Source organism: Neomonachus schauinslandi, chromosome 7 (genome assembly GCF_002201575.2).
Source record: "Neomonachus schauinslandi chromosome 7, ASM220157v2, whole genome shotgun sequence".
Taxonomy (NCBI): domain Eukaryota; kingdom Metazoa; phylum Chordata; class Mammalia; order Carnivora; family Phocidae; genus Neomonachus; species Neomonachus schauinslandi.
In genome coordinates, this window is record NC_058409.1 from 133,558,537 (window position 1) to 133,581,398 (window position 22,862).

The 22,862-nt window shown below is 36.1% G+C and overlaps 1 protein-coding gene across 2 annotated transcripts in view; it reads left to right on the forward strand.

Annotated features, from left to right (window-relative positions):
- The first annotated feature begins 212 nt into the window (after positions 1–212).
- Positions 213–22,862, forward strand: part of CDH12 (cadherin 12) — a 252,200-nt gene continuing 229,550 nt past the window's right edge. For both annotated transcript variants that reach the window (XM_021695843.1, XM_021695846.1), the window contains exon 1: positions 213–443. In XM_021695843.1, the coding sequence (XP_021551518.1) occupies positions 213–443 (231 nt within the window). The remainder of the gene's footprint in view (positions 444–22,862) is intronic.

A 22,862-nucleotide genomic window follows, 5' to 3' on the forward strand; every position in this document is an offset into this window, starting at 1 on the left:
TGTATCTTTGTTAATCTGTTTTATAGGTCCCTTTAGATGGAATGTAATACAGCAGAAGCCTTTTCATCAAAAGGATTAATGCCTGCATTATCATTTCTGCAATAAAACAGAAAGTTAAGTGGTGGAGGCCACAGACACCTCAAACCTGGATTCCACAATTCTACATTAAGTGCTGGAGTTTTTATTACTCTGCCGTTGGAAAGCCTTTGCCAATGCTTACAAGGAACTGTTTATCCCTGCTTCTCTGGGTCCTGTTTGATGGAGGTCTCCTAATACCCCTTCAACCACAGCCACAACAGACTTTAGCCACAGAACCAACAGAAAATGTTATCAACCTGCCAGGGCGCCGATCACATTTCCAACGAGTTAAACGTGGCTGGGTATGGAATCAATTTTTTGTGCTGGAGGAATACATGGGCTCCGAGCCTCAGTATGTTGGAAAGGTAATGGCGTTTCTTTTTTTTTTTTTTTTAATTTTATTTATTTATTTGAGACAGAGAGAATGAGAGACAGAGAGCATGAGAGGGAGGAGGGTCAGAGGGAGAAGCAAACTCCCCGCCGAGCAGGGAGCCCGATGCGGGACTCGATCCTGGGACTCCAGGATCATGACCTGAGCCGAAGGCAGTCACTTAACCAACTGAGCCACCCAGGCGCCCGGTAATGGCGTTTCTTTTGACAACCACTTGATAGCAAGGGGGATTATGAATTGTGTATTGTGTATGGATGTTTTGCACAGGAGTTGAACAAACCAGTGACTAGAACACTGGGATTGAAATCCGAGAGACCTGGTTTCTCTTCCTGACTCAGTGGCCTGGGTAAGCTTTGGAACATCATTTAATCATTCTTTACCTCAAATTTCCCTGGTTATCTTAATGAAATTAATATATATTTTGTTCCTATTTTTTTTTTTAATTTTAAGATTCTTTGCTAAAGACAGGAAGTTAAAATATTAAGTGTCATTAAAAAGGTTATAGCACATTATTGCTCACAGAAGTTCTGGAACCATTTACCAAGAAGACAGAGAAAAAGTCCCCAGGCATAAATATTCTAAGCTGCTGTTGATATCCTTGAATGACCAGGATGTCTTCCTTTCCCTGCCCCTTAAAAACATGACATACCATTTGAAATGTGGTTTTGAAATATTTGACGTGGCTTGCTTATACTTTATAAATTATTTATTTATTATATGTTTTGCAAGCTATTTATGAAGCTATTTATGGCCAAAGTTATAAGTGTTGAAACCCAAGTACATACACCTCAATCTTCAACACAGCATGTCATTTTTAAATCTTATTGTTAGTTTATTGAAATTAATTTTTTTTCACAAAATAATTGATGGTAACTCTTCATTTCAGCGCGTTTATGCTTTACTGCTATTTTCCTTACATAAAATTTTTGACCCATGTATAGAATGGATATAACTTATCATTGCCACCAAATTATTTTTCCCCAGAAAAAAATGGATATTTTATTTTGTTAGTTAACTGTCTTTAAATCTTCTAAAAGATTTTGCTGTGGTTTTAATAAAATCATATATGCTTGAAAACAAAACGAAACAAAAATATATGCTTGAAGAGAATTTAGAATAAATCCAAAGACAGAAATAGAAAACTATAATAGGAGGAGTCCTAGGAAGCTGATCTAGAAGATTGTATTTATTGCACATTAATGTCCTCAGAGTTCTCTGGAAGCCTAAACTAATGAGAAATATGACAAGTCTTAAGATTCCAATGGTAGGTCAAAGGAAACAAATCCATTCAAGATTTAAATTCCTTGCGCTATATTTTTAGAATTTACCTTTTAGAAATGTGTTTAAAGACTATTGAATAATACAGTGGAAAAGGTCTTCAAATAGAACCTTTGTTAAAAATGAACACATAGCCAAGGTTTCCCTGAGGTATATGGGGCCCCAGACAAATGTTTTCTGTGGGATATCTATCTCTAAATAAAATTTGAGTCATGCCAAGTCAGTCTTTGCGGACCATTCTGGCAGTCCAATTTTTAGTGATTTTGTAAAAAATACACAATATCATTAGGAAAGGCAATCTCCTTGACAGACCGCCTACTAGGAATCAGGGCCTGGTCATGGGGCCCTGGGACAACTCCATAGGTATTAGTCCTGGAGCTCCCCAGGGTATCTGATAAAGCCAAAATTAAGTAGAAAGTCAGAAAGTGCCTTCAAGGGGAGAAATGGATACAGTCCAGCCCATGGCAACCCACCAGATGGCATTGCTGCCCACAAATAGACCTGGAAAAAAGAAGGGTCTCAGAAAATTTTGAGGAAAGCACTCTAAAACATGGAAACTCCCGATGTTAGTGTACATTGCTTTTGCTTATATGATTCCTCCATATGATCAAGAAATATAATTTTTATGGTGAGATAATTTCATGTTGTTCTGGTACACTTGTTTTTTATGAGTTAATGTAATATAGGGATTAAGTTTTGAAATCTAAGACAAATGGATGGGTAGCATAGCTCTAAAATTCTGCCTCATGGGTATTAATATACTCAGCTCTGCTTATGATGGAAACTAGACATCACATTGAGGTTCCTGGCAAGTGTATAATGAGAAAGTATTCTCTCTGGTTTTGATTGAAGCAGATTCATAACCTTTAGTTGCCTGAATCTGAAGTGAGAAGATTGTTTGTTGAAAAATTAATGAAACTGACTTTTATTCTATCTTAGAGTAGCATTTCACCTAGGAATTGCATATCCAAATTTTGTTTGATACTCTGGAATCATACCTTTGTAATTACTACTATAGAATAGAATTCATCCAATTCATTTCAAACATGAATTAGTATTTATATGTAGATTTTAAAGGAGTAGATCTAAGATCTATTATTAAATGAAAACGACATTATTTTCAGTCATACATATGCAATGTGTGCTGAAAACCTGTGGCTCTCCCACAATGCATGTTCCTAATGCAAATGAAACAATAGTAGCCATGGTTTCCTTTCCACATGGAAACTAATAAAAGTTTAATTAAGTTTGTCTTCGTGCATCCAGATGTGGGAATAGTAATATGATAACATCAGGACCAATTCAAGTTACTATATGTATATGTGTAAACATAAATAAATATATTTATGCTTCTGCTCTTTTTAGAAAGACATTGAGACAGTTTGCAGAAAAATAAAATATTATAAATAATATAGAATTCAAGGCTAAGGAAGAAGGAAAATGAAAAAGTGCCAAGCATAGCGGTCATAGTGGATTAGTTAAATATGTAGTGGGTTAGTAAAATAAAACTAAACTACTATAATTGAGCTTCAAATTTAATTTTATGGTTTTTTACAGCACCAGCATCTATGGGAAACATTAATTTGTACAGTTCCTATTACTGAAAGTTCCACTTATTGAGAAGAAAGTTCTATGTCCCTAGCTGCAAATCTAAAAGAATTTATACATGTGGAAATGTATAGTCAGGATCTTGATTGTCTTAGATGTCAGTGTTGACATTCTTGCAAGAAAGACCACACTGTGGCATTGCTTATAATGAATATTACTTTATTTTATATACAAAGAAATCATAAGGGTGTCCGGAGATAAAGCCAATAATTCCCTTGAATAGACATTTTGGATTTACGACAATACCTGGATAAGTGTAAGATGCATAGTAACACAGAAATTAATTTGATCAGCAAAAATTTTAATTCAGATGCTGTAAGTTGCTCATAGTTCCCACTAAAATCAAAAACAAAACAAAAAACCCCATATCATTAAAGACACACACACATACACACAATGTACATAACACATACTCGCAGAGTAAGCTGGATGCTAACACCATATATAACTGGGTGCCTGTGTCTGGATAGTACTATGTTATATCATAGCCTCAAAGCTGTGCATCAAGAAAATGCTGCCCAATTATCCTCAAAGAATAATTTAGGAAATTGAGTTATCATTTTGGATGATCTTTCTTAGCAGTAATTCTTTTTTTTTTTTTTTTTAAGATTTTATTCATTTATTTGACAGAGAGAGACACAGCGAGAGCAGGAACACAAGCAGGGGGAGTGGGAGAGGGAGAAGCAGGCTTCCCGCAGAGCAGGGAGCCCGATGTGGGGCTCGATCCCAGGACCCTGGGATCACGACCTGAGCCGAAGGCAGACGCCTAACGACTGAGCCACCCAGACACCCCTTAGCAGTAATTCTTAAATTTAAATTGTTTAAAATGGCAAAAAGATTAAAAAATGAAATATATTTAAACCCTAATTCTGGAGGCACCTGTTCATTCAATGTATTTTTTTTTTTTTTATTGAGTGCATTACAATTTGAGAAAGTGTTAAGCCTGGTAAGAATCAATCTAGTTATGAAGGTCCCTAGATTACAATTATAATCGGTAAGCTTTACTTAGTGCTTACTTTGGGAACTGTTTTAATTGCTTTGCATTCATAAAATTATGGAATCCTCAAAAGAGCACTATGAAGAAGATTTCTAGTAGTCCCATTTCACATACCAGGAAACTGAGACACAGAAGAGTCAGGTAATTGGCCCAGGGCCCAACAGGCAGTAAATGCTGAAACTAGGACTTTAAGTCAGGAAGTTTAGCCCCATTGCACCAGAAAATACCACAGTTTGTTATCTTATAAGGATATTAAGAGCTAGCAATCATTTCAATACTCTGTTGAAAGTACTGTAAAGGAGATCCTACTAGGGATTGTGGAGACAAAGTCAAGTCTTTGACTATGTCCAGAAGATGGAGCAGTTTAAGAAAGCCTTCATAGATGAGGGAGCACCTGAGATGCATCTTGAAGGATGACTCCATTTTTCTCAGAAGAGAGAGTCTGAGGGAAAGTTTTATAAACACTGAGGCTTGAAAATTCAAGGTGAGGCTTAGATAACCATATTTCAATATAGTCAGAGAATGTGAAGACAACCGTTTAGGGTAGGTAAATACAGAAAGTATTAGCAAGTCTCAATTCTGATACCAAGATCAGTATTATTTTATTTATTTATTTATTTATTTATTTATTTATTTATTTATAAATTGAGGTATAGTTGACATACAACATTATATTAGTTTCAGTTGTACAACATAATGATTCAATATTTGTATACATTACAAGATGATCACCACAATAAGTCTAGTTAACATCTGTCACCATACATCATTACAAATTTTTTTCTTGTAGTTAGGACTTTCAAGATTTACTCTCCTAGGGGTACTTGGTGGCTCAGTTGGTTAAGTGTCTGACTCTTGGTTTCGGCTCAGGTCATGATCTCAGGGTCCTGGGATGAGCCCCGCATCGGGCTCTGTGTTCAGCGCAGAGTCTGCTGGAGATTCTCTCTCTCTCTCTCCCTCTCCCTCTGCTCCTCCCCATGCTCGCTCTCTCTCTCTAAAATAAGTAAATAAGATTTTTTTAAAAAGATTTTATTTATTTGACAGAGAGAGAGAGAGACAGAAAGAGAGAACAAGAGAGTGCAAGAACGGGAAGCTGCAGAGTGAGAGGGAGAAGCCGACTCTCCACCGAGCAGGGAGCCCGATGCGGGACTCGATCCCAGGACCCTGGGATCATGACCTGAGCTGAAGGCAGACACTTAACCGACTGAGTCACCAAGGCGCCCCAGTAAATAAAATTTAAAAAAAAAAGATTTACTCTCTTAGCAACTTCCAAATATTCAGTAGAGTATTATTAACTGTAGCCCCATGTTGTATATTACAGTATTATTTGTTCTTAAGGGTGTCATAATCCACAAATATGTCTTGGTTGAGGATTCACATGGACAGAGTTGCAGTTGTAGAATGAGTATTCAGAGTGCCAGTTAAAAGACTCATTGGAGGTGGGGGGACAGGTATGGAGATAGGGAGAACATATAGGAGAAGGTTACAATAGGCTTGTCAGGAATTAATGAAGAGAATGGGGTATTAGAGTTGAAAATTTGAAAGATAGACATATTATAAAATACTTCAAGATCTGTCAGTCATGGTAATATAAAGGATGAGACAAAACATTAGTGGATAATAGCATGTAGAGAATGTAGGAGTGGGAGTAGTAAATTAAGTGACTCAGATTTCTGACTTTGTTTTCCTGGTATCCGATATAGTTCTGGGACTAGAGTAAGAAACAAAAAGATCACTGTCAGACATTATACATCCATAGTTACTTTTATTTTATTTTTTTTAAAGATTTATTTATTTGAGAGAGAGAGAGAGAGAGCAGGGGGAGTGGCAGAAGGAGAGGGAGAGAGAGAGAACCCTCAAGACTCCGTGCTGAGCACAGAGCACAATGCAGGGTTCACTCCCGGGGTCCTGCAATCATGATCTGAGCCGAAATCAAGAGCCGGCCACTTAACCGACTGAGCCACCCTGGCAGCCCTCCTTAGATGTACCCAGGTGAAGTATCTCACAGATATTTAGATATGTTAATCTAGAGTTCACAAAAGAAGCCTATGTTAGAGATGCAGACATAGGAGTAAATGGTATACAGCTGGTAGTCAAAATCACACAAATGGGTAACACACTCCAGGAAAAATTGCAGAGAAGGTATGTGAACCTTGACTTTTAACTGAAAAGTAAGTGAAGTAGACTTAGGTAGATCTATTTAATAAGAAGCAAAACACAAATATTAAATAGTGCAATGGAAAATAAACTGAAATTTTTGGGAGTAAGAAATGAAATTCATCGGTCAAATTAAATAATGACTGAAAAAGCCTCTTCTGGTTTTGTCAATGAGCCAGAGGTGACCTTTGTCAAAATGGTTTAAAGATTTTCTTTACACCTTAAAGAAAGATGAAAGGAATGGGTACAGCCAATAGATTTCAAAAGTATAGTTGAAAGACATTGATCTATGCCCTATTTATATGCCTGGTTTGATCTGATTGGCATCCTGTTAGTTAGGGTTGTCCAGATAAACAAAAGAAACAGGGTATGTGTGTGTATGTGTAAATGCATATGCAAAAGCATATGCATGTGTATGTATATGTATACGTATATGTATGGAGAGTCAAAGAGAGAGAGAATTTTATTTTAAGGAATTGCTCCCCCACGATTGTGGAGATTTAAGTCCAAAATCTGCAGGGCAGGCCAACAAGCTAGGGATTCAGGGAAGAGTTGCAGATATAAGTCAAGGCAATGGCAATAGAATTTCTTTTCTTTTCTTTTTTTTTTTTTTGTAATTATAGGTAGAATTTGGTTTTGGATTAGTAAAATAAATAATAAGAAGAAAAAAAGAAAGAAGAGATAGCATGATAGTTTATTAACTATTAATTAAAATAGATCTAATTGCATTGCAAAAATAACTTGTCTCTCCAGAATTTCTTCTAAACTAATACAATATTTAAAAATAAAGTAAGCTAACACAATACTAGGATGATATTTTGATTCATGTATATAACCCTCTGCACCCAATAAAAATGTAAATTATATTACAAAGTTATAGTAACACATTTAAAATGCATTTTTTTGGCTTGACATTTTATCTATCTATTATATATCTGGCTCATGAGTCATGTAGTTCTTTCGTTTGTTTGTTTGTTTTGTTTTGTCATGTAGCTTTTTTGAGAAGCCTATTTTCATGGTGCAATTTACTCCTAAAATTTGAGCTTTTGATATCAGAGTAATTCTTGTTCATTTGAGAGTCAGTGTTCATAATATCAACCCAATCTTTATACAAAATCAAATGCATCCTCTTGACTCTGGCCTCACTTACTTACCTGAGAACCTTGCAGTGAATTCAAGTACTCTAATTCAAGATCTTGTTTCTAATCCATTCTGCTGTCAAATGGCTTAACCTTGATGGTAATCAAATCATCATTAGCTACCTGCACATTCTGTAGCAAAAAAAAAAAAAAAATCAAACAAACAGAAGGAGCCATTCTTGCTCTTTTTTAAAGCCTTTTTAGGTAAACCTGATATTTTATTGCCCACCTTGGTTCTTAAACATATCTCTAGTTTTATAGTTTCTCTCAAAAAATGAAGCTGTGTTTGAAATAGTCATCTTGGATATGATTAGATAGCTATACATTTAAGAGGAAAATGGACATGGAATCTGAACAAATAAATAACACAATATACTAAAGTTCTTATCAAACAGTTAATGCCCATTGTATGTCAGTTTTTCTCTCTCCTTTACAATTTATTTCTTGCTTCTAGCATATTAGTTGTTCATAATAGCTGTCCCATAAAGGTTTAATGTGTTTACTTTAATTGAATTGGCAGGACCTTGAATGAAATTCAACTATCTTTAAATCAATATATGCATCCTTAAAAACAGCATTTCAAAAATAGCATGAACAGCATGAAGATTTGAGACTCACTTTTATTGTTTTTTTCTCCTTTTTTCTTTCTTCTGCTTCTCTTCTCCCCCTACTCCTGCTGCTGTCTTTCCACCTTCCCTATAATTATCTTTCCATCCTTCTGTTTCTTCAAACCATTTCTTTGTATTATATGTGGATGTTGCCTGATATAGTTACTTAAAAGCTAGGGTAAAGAGTTAGGAGAATTTGATTCTAATTCCAGGTCTTGTAATAATGATCCACATGAAACTACTTAAGCACATGTGTGTCCATTCATATGACTAATAATGTAGTTTTACATCACATACCCAGATTATATTTTCATCAGAAAGATCTTAAATGCATTTGTCACAAATTAACTGTATTTACAATACAGTTAATTGTGGGTGCATGTGTGTATATGTGCACATATGTTTAGACATTTTCTTCCTATAAAATACTAGCTGGATTCTTTGGGAAACAGGGCTCTCTGTGGCTAACATTGATGAACCCCTACAACTTGTATATTGTATCAGGTGATAAGACCTAGACCCAATATAATGATTGGAGAAGTACCTGGAAAGGCCACCCATATGAACAGGTAACAGAAAAAGAGGGACTGCGGAGTGATCTGAATGATAAAGATTTCGAATTTAATGTTCTCCTCTTCTAACAATATTGACTTTGTGAATATATGTCAGAGTTATGTCACTCAAACATACGCTTGAAATATAAATGGGTTATTTTGGTACACTTTTAACATAATATATGTGTATGTGAGAATCATTCCTCTTTCTTAACTCTGAAAAAGGAGAAACCACTGTCATAAAAATACCATCTCTATATATTTCATTGTTCATGAGGTACCACATAATTCATTCCTACTGACATTTAGTCAATATAAATAACATATGAAATTACTATGATAAAAGCATATCTTTTCTACTCCTCAATTTCCCATAGAGATTGCATAAAGGAGATTTTTCTATAGTGCTTATATCAGTGCAACACTTTAGACTTTTAATGCATACTCACACTCATTAAAGCATGCTGTCTTTTCTTGTTATTGTTTTATGTCAACCATCAAGAACTGTTAGTCTTGAGATGCCTGGGTGGCTCAGTTGGTTAGGCGTCTGCCTTCGCCTCAGGTCATGATCCCAGGGTCCTGGGATCGAGCCCCGCATCGGGCTCCTTGCTCAGCGGGGAGCCTGCTTCTCCCTCTGTCTGCCGTTCCCCCTGCTTATGCTCCCTCTCTCTGATAAGTAAATAAATAACATCTTAAAAAAAAAAAAAAGAAAAGAACTGTTAGTCTCCCACAGTTTCATGGATGTTAGAAGAGAACTTGAGATGACTGGGTCAGAGAAAAGGGACATTATTGCTCCCAGCACAGCAAGCAGCATGAGCATCTGCATAATTGACTCAGTTCCCATTGCCCCATGTACCATATGGGCAAAAAGAGACCCAGATGGATGCCAGCACATTCAGCCGGTTGCATTTATAGAGAGGAAGCCTGATAATGCCTGCCCTTTGTTTGGGAGGGAGACATTACTATGTTTTACTGGGTAGTAAGCATGTCTGTCCTTTCCTTTGGAAGAAGACACTATCTCAACTTTTCAAAGTTATTTGCTATATATACATTCTTGAAAACATAGTCTTGAAAAAAAGGACATTTAGTGCTTTCTGTGCAAGACCTGCAGGGTTGTGAGAGACGATGAAGAAGTGTCTCCCAATGCTTATAGGGCGTTGCCTTACTAAGGTGACACCATGTAATGCGGTGACATAGTAAAGTTAGAAACAATTTAAAATACTTAGGTAAGCTACTGAATTGCTTTTCCAGTAGTCAAATGATGGCTTCTTCTCTTTCTCCCTCTCTTTTTTTCAAGCAACTTAAAAAAAAAAAAAAAAAAAACAATCATTCCTCTCAGAGCATGTATTCTCTTTCATTCTGAATTTGGACTTAGAATTATAAATATAACAGAGGGTGGAACTCAAGTCTAATTCGGGCTCTTAGTGATGCTAATCTCACAAATTAACTATCTTCTCATTAAGTATAACCTTTGCATTGTACCTACATATTTTTCTTATCTAGATGTTAGGAGATAACTTATTTTTCAGCCGTTGATATTAATAATTGGGAGATAGCCTCATAATTATATTGATAGTCTCACTCCTTGATTAAAATGCCTGAATAACATTTTCCATTACAAACTGATTTATTATGATAAACAGTGGATTAAATTTCTCTATATTTGACAAAGTATTCAGTGCTACTGAATTTTGAAATGACCAGATATTTATAGGATGTTGTTGCATTTTATGCCATTTATTATAAAGAATTTGAGATTGTAATTCAAAGTGCTGGGCATTAAAAGAAGACAATGGTATTTTCCCATGATATATAAAAAGCTCTAAATACAACTTTCTGTTGAGTAGACTTACACAATAAACAAGGAATTGTTAGTATGGAAAGATGGAATTTCAGTTGTATTGACCATGTCAGTTACTGTTTTAACTTTTGAGGTCATCCCCAAAGGACAAGTATTGTAGCTTTAAAAAGCAAAATCAGGGGTGCCTGGGTGGCTCAGTCGTTAAGCGTCTGCCTTCTGTTCAGGTCATGATCCCGGGGTCCTGGGATTGAGCCCCGCATCGGGCTCACTGCTCAGCGGAGAGCCTGCTTCTCCCTCTCCCACTCCCCCTGCTTGTGTTCCCTCTCTCGCTGTGTTTCTTTCTGTCAAATAAATAAATAAAATCTTTAAAAAAAAGCAAAATCAATTAATTAGTCAATAACAATAATAATAATAAATTAATAGACAAGGAAAAGTGTACTTTGAAAATAAAGCCAGACAATTAGAAATGATTCAAAACCAATCCTCCAGTAATTTTTTTCTTTGATTAAAATATTTTGAGCATCAAATAGGGAAATATTTTAAATATTTTTATTATCCACTACATGATTATGAAAAAAAAATAATTTCTATGCCCAACATGGGGCTCGAACTCACAACCCCAAGATCAAGAATCTCATGCTCCACAGACTGAGCCTCGCAGGCCCTGATAACATTTTTTCTTTGTTTCACAACTGTCTACAAATTAGAACAGTGAATGTTTTCCTTAAAGCTACAGTTGCCTTCATGTAGTGCACTGCATTCACTTAACTGGAAACACACAGAGTGTTTGTGCAAGCTTTCAGGTGTCCAGCATAGTAATTTTATGTAAATTTTTTAAAAGATTTTATTTATTTATTTGACAGAGAAAGACACAGCGAGAGAGGGAACACAAACGGGGAGTGGGAGAGGGAGAAGCAGACTCCCCGCCGAGCAGGGAGCCCGATGCGGGACTTGATCCCGGGACTCCAGGATCATGACCTGAGCCTAAGGCAGTCGCTTAACCAACTGAGCCACCCAGGCGCCCTTTATGTAAATTTTTAAATTGTGCATTTCATGGAAGAAATCTAGATTTCATATTTTAGAATTCCAATGTTTAAATGAAAAGTTTAGAAGTATTAGTTATGACATATACTTTTATCAATATGTGCAAACATGCACTCATTAATTTGTCCAGAATATCTCTAGTTTTTGCCTCCACTGATTCGATTGTTCTGTAACATACAATCTTTGATGAAGTATCAAACTTTAGTTATTATATGAGGCATTGAATATATTTAAGGAATAATTATCTAATTTTTACTATTCAATCTGTTTTGAAGGATAGTCTTATTTGTATTTCCAAGGTGATGTCTTTATTAATGGCTATGAATACATACTACTAAGTGAAATTTTTTGGATCAAACAATGATCAAGAGTAGCTATTAAATTAATAATTACGTAACTGAGTAGGGAAATATTCCAGTTCAATTAAGTAAAATAATTGCTTACGGAAAAATAATTATGTATGCTCTTAATACATGGTGCTTCCTGGGTGAGAATTTTGAAGAACAAAGAAGATATAGATAAATGGATAAGAGCTGGGATTTTGAGAATTTTAGATAAGTAAAATGTGAGCTAGTACCGGGTGAATATTGTCAGGAGTAAAATTTAAGGTTTCAGTATGCTCCCCTTAAGTACCAGGTTTCAAAAATCCAGACCTACAAAATCTGGTGATTCTTACTTGCTATTTTGAGACTATAAGAAAACAAGTCTCTATGTACCAACTGACTGGGATTTCTAGTCCTTTCCATGTGACTTGCACATGTCATGAGTCAGTATCCCATGCAGCTGCTTCTGCAGGGAGTGATGGGCAGGCTGCAACAATGTCTTCATCCCAGGACAAACTGGCCTTGCAAAACAGGTCTCTGCTGACTCTCTAAGGCCAAGGTTTCTCCACGTGATGCAAAGCAATAATCCACTTGGGTTTAGGGTTATGCCTGATGTCAAAGTAAAGTTATTAATAGCACCCATTTTTATTTTCAAAAGTGTTCTTGTTGGATGACAAATTATATGGCTACCTTAGAGTGTATATCATTTAGAAAACTGCCTGGGCCTCAGAGGCTCTGACCACATTGTTAGGGCTCTACGAAATCACACACATACACACAGCTATTTTGCCCGGGGCATGCCCATTGCAGTTGATCGGCAGAACATCTAGAATCGGCTGCATTCTAGGCCTAAAATAATAATATTGTCCCTACTATTGGTTTTGACACAGAATTTTCCTGGTCATTATGGTGATTTTTCTCTTAGGGGCACCTTTATTTTTATGACCATTTGGCCTTGATCAGGGGCTCTTCAGACCCTGGACTTACTTAATCACATTAAGAGCCTCCACGTTACTGCCAGAAAATTATTCTGGTTTTTTTTTTCTTTTTTATGAACTTTCAGATGAAATAGGTAACTAGAAGAAAAGTTCAATCTAATTTTAACAATGATTATCGGCTAAGACTTGGGCAGACCCTGCCAAACCAAAATGTCTTGTTAGAAAACTTTGCCCTCACATCAGTGAAGTTCTGTACTGCATATCTGCATAACTGAAGTACACCATGCTATTTGTTCTTTCTAGAACTAAGAAAAAGTTTGGTCTAAAGGTAAATCCTAGTCTTCTTCTGGGAAAGCAGAAACTAATTTGGAAGTTTCTAGTTGAAATTTTTCTAGCTAAAGTATATGAAAATCAAAACTCTGCCAGGTACCTACTAATAGTATGGTGGGAGATAATTTAACTATAAGTCTGCATGATTCTCCAGCTCTATGAATTATCTCCAACTTTTATAGAATTTGAGTCAATGAAGGTGGAATAAGGTAATAGAATGGAGATGGCAATTCTAGAAAAGTTTTTTGAAAGAGTAGGATTTCTGGTGTTTAGTGCAAGAGACCTATATTAGAGCTCTGAGGTAAAGTACAAAGGAAGACTAAAAAGTGTCCTTGACCAAGGTGGATCGTTTTTGCAAAAACCACATTATGATAGATGAGCACGACTGAGTAAAGGACAAGAATTTTTAAAATAACAAGTTTAAGTCCTCCAAGTTCTAGCCCAATTTGATTACCCTGATACTCTTGGAAACTACTCTAGCTTCTGAGAAATGACAGAATAGCAGAGGAAGGTTATTCTTACCAGCTATAAAATAATATTTTTGGTGTTAAAGAGATAGGGACTGGAGTGCCTGGGTGGTGCAGTTGGTTGAGCGACCCACATTTGGTTTCAGTTCAGGTTGTGATCTCACGGTCCTGGGATTGAGCCTCGTGTGGGGCTCCGCACTCAGCACAGAGTCTGCTTGAGATTCTCTCTCCTTCTCCCGCTCATGTTTTATCTATCTAAAATAAAACAAATAAATATTTAAAGAAAAAAGAGATAAGAACATAGGCATTGGAGACTATGGCTTTGGTTCAAGGCTTAGGAATGATAAGAATGGATACATTTGGGAACTCATTTGAAGTAGGGGATAACAGAGTCAATGTAGGAGGTGAGATATAATATTAACAAGAATTGCACTATTGTTTAATATTTTCTAATTTTTATGTGGAAAGTATTCAGGAGTTATTCATCATCAATTCTTTCTGTACACCCAAGAGGGGAGTACTGTTGTTTTCTGCAAATTAAGAATAAGAAAGTAGAAGCGAAGGTCTGTCATTTGTCACAGGTAACATAAAATTGGAGAACTGGGGTCCAAAAGTAGATCACCCTGACTATGAAGCCAGAATAATAGTCACTGTGGTAGAGGGAAGGTGTGCCTGCCTGTTAAACATTTGACATTTGACAGTGCTTAAAATGCTTTCTGACACATAAAGCGTGTTAACATAGAGTAAAGCAAGCTCCCAAATGAAACAAGGCTGTTGGTGAAAAGCTCTGGGAAGGCACATAGCATCACACATATTATTCATTCTCCTGCTGTCACTTTCAAGGAGATAAAGAGATGCTGTTGAATGGGCTGTAACTTAAGACATATGTTAATTTAGTCCCTGAATAAGGACATTGCAATTACTCAATTATTGGATAAAGAACATCTAAGGGAGTTTATGTTTCAGTAGAAATGAAGAGCTTTGGAGCAAGCCTTATAAGGCACCACTCTTTTTTTTCTAGATAAATCAGAAATGCAGAGTAGTACTTCAGATGTCCTTCTTCATTTATCCGGGATGATTTTTTTTTTTTAAATAAGAGAGATTCTCCTATTTCTTAAATGAAAAACAAACTAAAAATATAACCATTAAATAAATAAATGTATTGGAGATAAGAAAACCTTCAGATACCCATTTTAAAATGATGCAAGTGTAAAACATTTTGCTACGTAAATTTTATATGGCAAAATATACAATGATATATTTCTAAGAGGTTTTGAGCTCTGTTTTGAATAGTCCCCTGGTTGGAACTTATGTTGTTAATTTGTTATTTTTATCTTTATTTTTTGCTTATTTATGTGATAGAGTACTTAAAAACTAATTCTCATGCTCCAAAAAATTTAAGATAGATTTAACAAATGTAATAAGTGTTTATTAAAGATTACACAAAGCTTGACAAGGAAAGTGATGTGGAAAACACCAAACATACATACCATTTGTCAAAACAAGTTTTGAATACAATTTATTGGTTGTTAAGGAAAAACAAATCTTGCAAATCAAAACAAAATCAGTAAAATTTGTTATTTTTTTGTCTCCTTAGAAAGCAACATGGTAAAACAGGCAAGCAAAAATATTGCTTCAATGTCTGTACACACACACACAAATGTCAAAATTAAATTTCAGGTCTGCCCCTCTACACAACTGGTTATGTGTCTTTGTGAATGGAAGGAAGACCAGGGGGAGGCAGGGTGGGCTGTCACAGGTGAACAATTCCCAAGAGAATATTCACAAACACTGGCTGAAAGCAGAAGATAATCACACACAGTTTTTGGTTGCCAGTTATGTTTATTGAAGTGAAACCAATGAATTGTAAAATAAAACACAACTCCTATTCCTTCATTGTTGTGAGGATATGTGGGAATGATGTAGCAGAAATATACTTTAAACCAGATGATGGCAGATGAAGAAAATCAAAGAAAAATAAAATTTAATAGATAGCATTGTTGATTTTTACTTGTGCTTTGCCTGTGCAGAGTGAAGTGCTGAGGACGCTTCACGCATCACTTCCTTGACTCCTCACAAGACTTTTAATCACAGGGTTATGAAATGTATGAAGCTGTGACCCACATGTTTAAATCCCAGGGCAGAATTGCAGTTAAAAGAAAATATCTGATGTGATAAGAGAAATTTCATAGTATTCAAATCCTTTACTTTCTGTTCTTGGAAACAATTAACGAAACACATAAGCCCCTAGAGTAATATTCTTTTAAAAGTCTTAAAAGTTTCTCTCTAAAATCGTCTATGTGCTTCGCCCAAAATAGCTCTTTTCTTTTTTTTTTTTTTTTTTTTTAAAGATTTTATTTATTTATTTGAGACAGAGAGAATGAGAGAGAAACAGCACATGAGAGGGGGGAGGGTCAGAGGGAGAAGCAGACTCCTCGCTGAGCAAGGAGCCCGATGCGGGACTCGATCCCGGGACTCCAGGATCATGACCTGAGCCGAAGGCAGTCGCTTAACCAACTGAGCCACCCAGGCGCCCCAAAATAGCTCTTTTCAAACCACACCCTTCCCAATCTCTGAGAATTGTCTTCCAGCTCTTGTTCTCCTCCACTATTTCCTCTCACTCTCTTTTTGTCTGATGCGGCATCACAAATACCCAAGAAATGGTTTCCTAATTCAAGGTCAAGCATAAAGGTCAAAGGAAGAGAAATGAGTGAAGTTATCCAGACCCGCATTATCTTTGTAGGGTAATAGAGGAAAAGATTAGAAGCTCTTTTACTGTAATAATTTATACCTTGTCACGTGTGTATTATTATTACAGAGATGACAAAACAACACAGAGAAATGATGTAGGTAGCCAAGGTACACTGCTCTTGTAAGTGAAGTAGAGTAGCCAGGGATAAGCCCCTGTCTCTTTGAAATTAGCCATGTTGATTTGGTCTATTTAACAACAACAAGAAAGTTGATGTAGAATCATCTATGTCTTCCCAATCGTATATTCTTTATAGCATACTATGTATAGTGATATTGGATAATTATTTATAGAACAAAAAATACTGTATTTCATTAAAAATGGAACTCAATAAGTTTTTTTTATTTTTAAAAGATTATTGCTTAAAATCTAGATGAGTTTCTCCTTGAATTGACTTTGTCATAGTAAAAAAAATAGTAACTACAGGCTTAATTATTAAGTGTATCCTATGTAAGAAGCTCAGAATTAGAGAGTTTAAATAATACCATGAGAGGGGCAGTGGGAAGGACCCTCTTCAGGTGGATCCACCTTCTGGAGGAGTCATTCATGTCTCTGCCCAATTGATGTCAGATTTTATTTGATCTCTTCTTTACCTAAAGCAGGACTCATGTAGAGTTTATCACCATTATGTGGAGTAACTGTTACAAGAATAAGAAAAGAAGTCTCTCCGATTCCTGCCTGACAGAGCATGAGTAGGTCTTGGGTTAGGCTATGGGCATCTACATTTTTAACAAGAAACCCTCATGAATCAGATTTAGATGTCTACGATAATCATACTTTGAGAAACTATGCCGTAGAGTTCAGTAAGAACAGCGGTGATAAAATTATCTCTTACATGTTAATTTTAAGATCAGTGCACATGGGGCAAATTGAGGATCTCACAATATTTGTTGGTTTGATGGTTGAACTCTCAACAGGGAATTTTAGTTTCCAAATTGTCAGCTTTTTCAGAAATTCTCCATAGGAAACAAAGTATTGAGAACAGACTGTAATTTCCTCAGTTGCTCATAATGTACTAGGGAAAAGAGTTTGCAGTTGTCACAGTAATCCAATACCAAGTTAATTCCAGGTGTGTGCAGCTTAAAAGGGTGATAATTGGATAGCAGATGAACTGATATAGCAAGTAGAAAATGCATGTAACGGTTGTTGAGGAGTGTTTAACTGCTGAGATGTGCAATAGAAAGTTTAACTCAATCTTTCTATTAGAAAATCACAGCACCGCTAGTCAGTAAATTACTAAATTTGTGTAATTTATCTAAGCAAATATGTGTCAATCTGCATTGTATGTCAGGTTGTATGTTGGACATACCATAAGGGGTTCACACTCAAACATATTTGAAATTATTTAAGCATAATACTAAATGTTGAAAATTATTATACGAACCTAGATTACAGATGTGAGCGGTTACAGAAATGACTGGTTAATTCTAATACAGTGGTGAGGTGGATAAGGGAGTTGGGAAGGTAAGTTAAGAGAGAGAGGTTATACAAAACCCAGGGTAGCTTTATATATAGGTAATAATGGACCTTAATTTTTAGTAATAGGAACTCAGTATTTAAATCAACGTGTGAGGGAGCTGAACTTGGACAAGGAAGGAGGAGGACTCAGAAATACTACTGGGTGACATGATTTGGTGTGTAGTGGTGCAATGAAATAAAACTCAATCGATAGAAATAATTTTTAAAAAATCATTTTGCAGGAGTTCCTAAATTCTGGGCCCCAGGCTTGTGTGGGTAACAGATATGGGCCACTAATCCTCAGCATATGTATATATCAGCTCCAGCATATGTATGTATCAATACCAGCCAGAGATACTTAATTCATAAATTTACTAAACCAACCTAAGAATTTGTTGACAATGATTGAATCTATGCTCTGTAATGAGAATTATATGCAAATTACTGTAGAGTTAATTCAAGCATAAAGAAAAGCAACAAACTATAAATTGTATACTTCATGATGTATAACTCATAAATAATGGAAAAATATTTTAGTTTCTGCTTAGAATATTAATAGATTTATCTTTCTCCTAGATATGCAGATTTTCATTGTTGCATAGACGACTGGTACCACAATTCTATGCTGGGTTGTCATTTCCTTTTTTCATGGTCCTTACTGTTATTTGCAGAATGTTCCTACCAATTCTGCCTGAAAGTGGTTCTGAAACTTTTATCAATACTTTCTATAATGGCTTTTTATTTTATTTGTTTGTTTTTTATGCTCTGCAAAATTTGGGCTAGCTCTTTGCCATGTTAACCTAAATGCTTCATATGGTAATATGTGCATACTCTCTTTACCCTCTACCCTCATATCTCCCTTCTATTTCTTCCTGTCTCTCCCTCTCTTTCTCTCCCTCCCTCCCTTTCTTCTTCCATCCCTCTCTACCTCCTACCCCTTCAATTCCATATCTTAGGCATTCAGTGTTCCTCTTTGGCTTTGTTGTTCTCTCTGATGAATAGATTACTCATTTACCAAGAAAAAATATGACTAGATTTTATTTTATTTATTTTTTTAAAGATTTTACTTTTTTATTTGACAGAGAGAGAGAGAGAGCAGCAGAGGGAGAGGGAGAAGCAGGCTTCCCGCTGAGCAGGGAGCCCGATGTGGGGCTGGATCCCAGGACCCTGGGATCATGACCTTAGCCAAAGGCAAACGCTTAACTGACTGAGCCACCCAGGCACCCATGACAAAATTTTAAACTAAAAACACATTTCCTATTACAGTGGCACCATTATAATCTTCATATGTATTAGTACCTTTTTAGTGTCAAATGTCCAGTATGTAACTCAAATCCCTCCCAAAAGAGGAATTTGTTGTGCCCAAACCATGATCATCAGTAATCTCTTGACTTCTTTTTGAGTCTTCACCTCTACTTGTCCTGATTTTGTGTTGTTTTGTTTTGTTTTTATAATATATAACTTCATTCTGTTAGATCTTGTGTCTCTACAAATTGAAAATAATAAACACAGTCAGTTCATGATATATTTATCTTTTTTTTTAAAGATTTTATTTATTTATTTGAGAGAGAGGGAGAGAATGAGAGACAGAGAGCATGAGAGGGAGGAGGGTCAGAGGGAGAAGCAGGCTCCCCGCCGAGCAGGGAGCCCGATGCGGGACTCGATCCCGGGACTCCAGGATCATGACCTGAGCCGAAGGCAGTCGCCCAACCAACTGAGGAAAGAGATGCCTTCCTTGCCAGATCTAGGTTCTCACTCATATCTGATGCATGGCCAATGTGTGTCCAGGGAGAATGGGGTGCAATAATTTATCTAGCCTATGCCATATGATTATCCCTGACAACAAGGGCATCCCAACTAGCAACCCTCCCCAGAATGATATTTATAGAGAGAGGCAAATTTGAAGTCTCTCAGAGGAATGAGGATGATATGGATGAACTCTAAAACAAAATATCCATTAAATGCTACAACATTTTTTATCAAACTATTTATAGCTCAGAGGCATTCAGTGTGACTACTTCATACACATTTATCCTGTCATCAGTAAAAAGAGAAAATGCTAGAAGGATATTGAGTTGTTAAAATATGAATGAGATGATGAGAATAATTTTAGATATGTTGGGTTGGAGATGATGACCCATTAGAAGTTCAGTGTATTAATTGGACTTTGGAGTTTGGTCAGACTTAGAGATATGCAATTGGAAGTCAACAGCACAGTGGGGGCAGTTAAAAACTGTAGTAGACACAAACATCTGCAAATGGCAGAGATTCAGCTTTGAATCTCTTTTACCTGACTGAGTTCTTGGCACAAAGACATAAATGTTTGGTGAATAGCTGGGGCAAAGAGTATAAGGACTCAGCTTTCAAACTTCCATTGATACTTGCATGTAATATATAGACATACAAACTTGAATCAGGTTGCTGAAATGTTGGACAACATTGAGCAGAAAAATCTGTGGACTGTGCCTGAGTAGTATATATTTTCAGGATTTAGGCTTAAGGTTGTTGGGGGAGATGCCAGCCAAAAGTTAAGAAGGGGCTGCCGTGAACAGCTGCTCCTGAAGAGACTCTCAAACATCATCTCTTCTTTGCTTTGGCGTTTGAGCAATTGGGATTTGAACATTTAACCAAGTCGATTGCTAGCACCGTCTTGAATAAGTATGAGAAAAATGAGGAGATGTTCTCCAATTTTTGGAAGATATTTCCAAGGTGAAAGCACTTTTCTACCTCCCAAAATAAAAGAAACAGTAAAAGAGTGAACCATAAGGAATAATTTTCTTTGAATGCAGATAATTTTGTAAATCAGATTTCGTGTGAAACTGCCTCACACTATGGTGGTTAGTATCTTTCAAACATGTGCCTCCGCACCATGCCCTTTTCATACATATTTTAGCTCTTGATTCTTTAGGGTAATACAGCCACATGACAGATTAAACAAAAACAAAAACAAGCAAACAAAAAAACACAGCTAAGGAAGTTAAATGACCTTCCCAAGTTTATAAAGCCAGTAACCATCAGTTAAGATGAGGATAGAAATCTTTGGATTTCTCTTTTTTTGCTCTTTCCACCTTATTGGAACTGCTTTATTGCTTGGTTACTTTGGATTGACTATTGTTAAATTGCCAGGAGGCTGTCAAATAAACATTTTTATTAAACAGATAATGTACTTATCTATAAAACTTGTCAAACCATTCAAATGACCATTTGTTTTTATAATTGTCCAGATTGTTGGTTTGATTATCAGTGTAGTCAGAATAGCTACACTGTTCGAACAAGTAAACAGCCAGTAGTTTTCTCAATATTGTTTATAATTTCGTGGTTCTGTTTTGGCATTCTGTTATATTGACATTGGCAAGACTGCTTTCTAATACCAGTGGATTCGCTGAGTGTATTAGTTTCCTGTGGTGGCTGTAAAAAATTACCATAAATTTAGTGGCTTAAAATAGTGAAAGCTGAGTATTTTATAGTTTCATAAAGTCAGAAGTCTGACCTGAGTCTCAGTCAAGGTACTGGAAGAACTTCATGTCATCTGGAGGCACTGGGGAGTATGTTTCCCTTCTGTTTTCCAGCTTTTAGGGACTGCCTGCATTCCTTAGCTTATGGATGCTGTCTTCCATCTTCAAAGCCACCAGTAGCCTGAAGGATCTTTCTCGGGTTATATTATTCTGATTCTACAGTTTCATAGTCAGATCTCCTTCTTTGACTCTCTTAAGAAATATTGTGATTACATTGAGCCCACTCTGATAATCTAGGATAATCTCCCTATCTCAAAATAATTTAATCATATCTGCAAAATCCCTTTTACCATGTCAGGTATAGTAACAAATTCCAGTGATTCGAATGTGGGCTTCTTTAGAAGGGAGCATGCATATCATACTGGGTTTTGATTTTTCAGGCATTTTCATATTTTATGTCCACGCTAATATATAATATAGTTGTGCTGATCCTACTTCCCAAAGTAAGGTCTTTTTATGCTCTCTGGTCTCTCAATTCTGTTGTAGAGTTTGTCCACAAAAATTACAGGTGAGAACCATACTCTCCAAAATCAATACTCATTTCCTAATTAATCAAAAATATAATCATCTTAGATTGGGAAAAATAACTTCATTAAATCCAGACAGAGTTATCTCAAAGCTGTCCTTTGATGTCTTTGGCTGAGAGATACTAGTTTACAAAATCTATTATTAAAAAATTTTCATGTGAAATCTTGATTAAGGGAAATTTTATAGGGCCTTAAAACATCAATTAAAACTTGATTAAATTTTACAGCCCTTAAAGGCTAGTAATATATATATATATATTTCCTTCCAGATGACAAAGAAAAATGCCCTGTATGCATAAGGCTCATTAACAGTGTCATAGCTCTAAAAATCTGCATGTAGTAATTATTCCAAAATATCTCTTGGAAAATAAAAAACTCTAAGCTAAGCCCAACAGAACTCTAGCTCTCTGTCTTTCTGTGAATGACTCTTCATTAGAGAAAATATTTTCCCACTAAATGACTTTCTGAAATGGGCTCCATTTCCTGATTTTGACAAGGTTCCTTCTTGGATCAACTCATCATCTGGTCATTTTCACACTGTACTGAAAATGAAACCAGTTATTGTCCAGCATTTCTGCCTATAGTCCCTGGATACACCAATATGCACTTACCCACTGCTTTCATCTTCCACACATTACATGCATTCAAATCAAAGCATTCAATCACTATAAGCAGTAGGTGCAGTGTAGAGTAGTAAGCCAAGGCTCAAAAAATTGATATTTTCCTCCTGCAAGAGCACATGCATCAATTGATAAACAGTAAACCAAAGGAAAAAGCATTTCCATTATTAGTTCAGTGCACCAATCATACCATCTAAGGTACTTATTTTTTCCCCCACAAATGTGTAATAGAAGCCAGGTAATGGTCCTTATATGTCAATGCCGACTGACTCTATCCAAG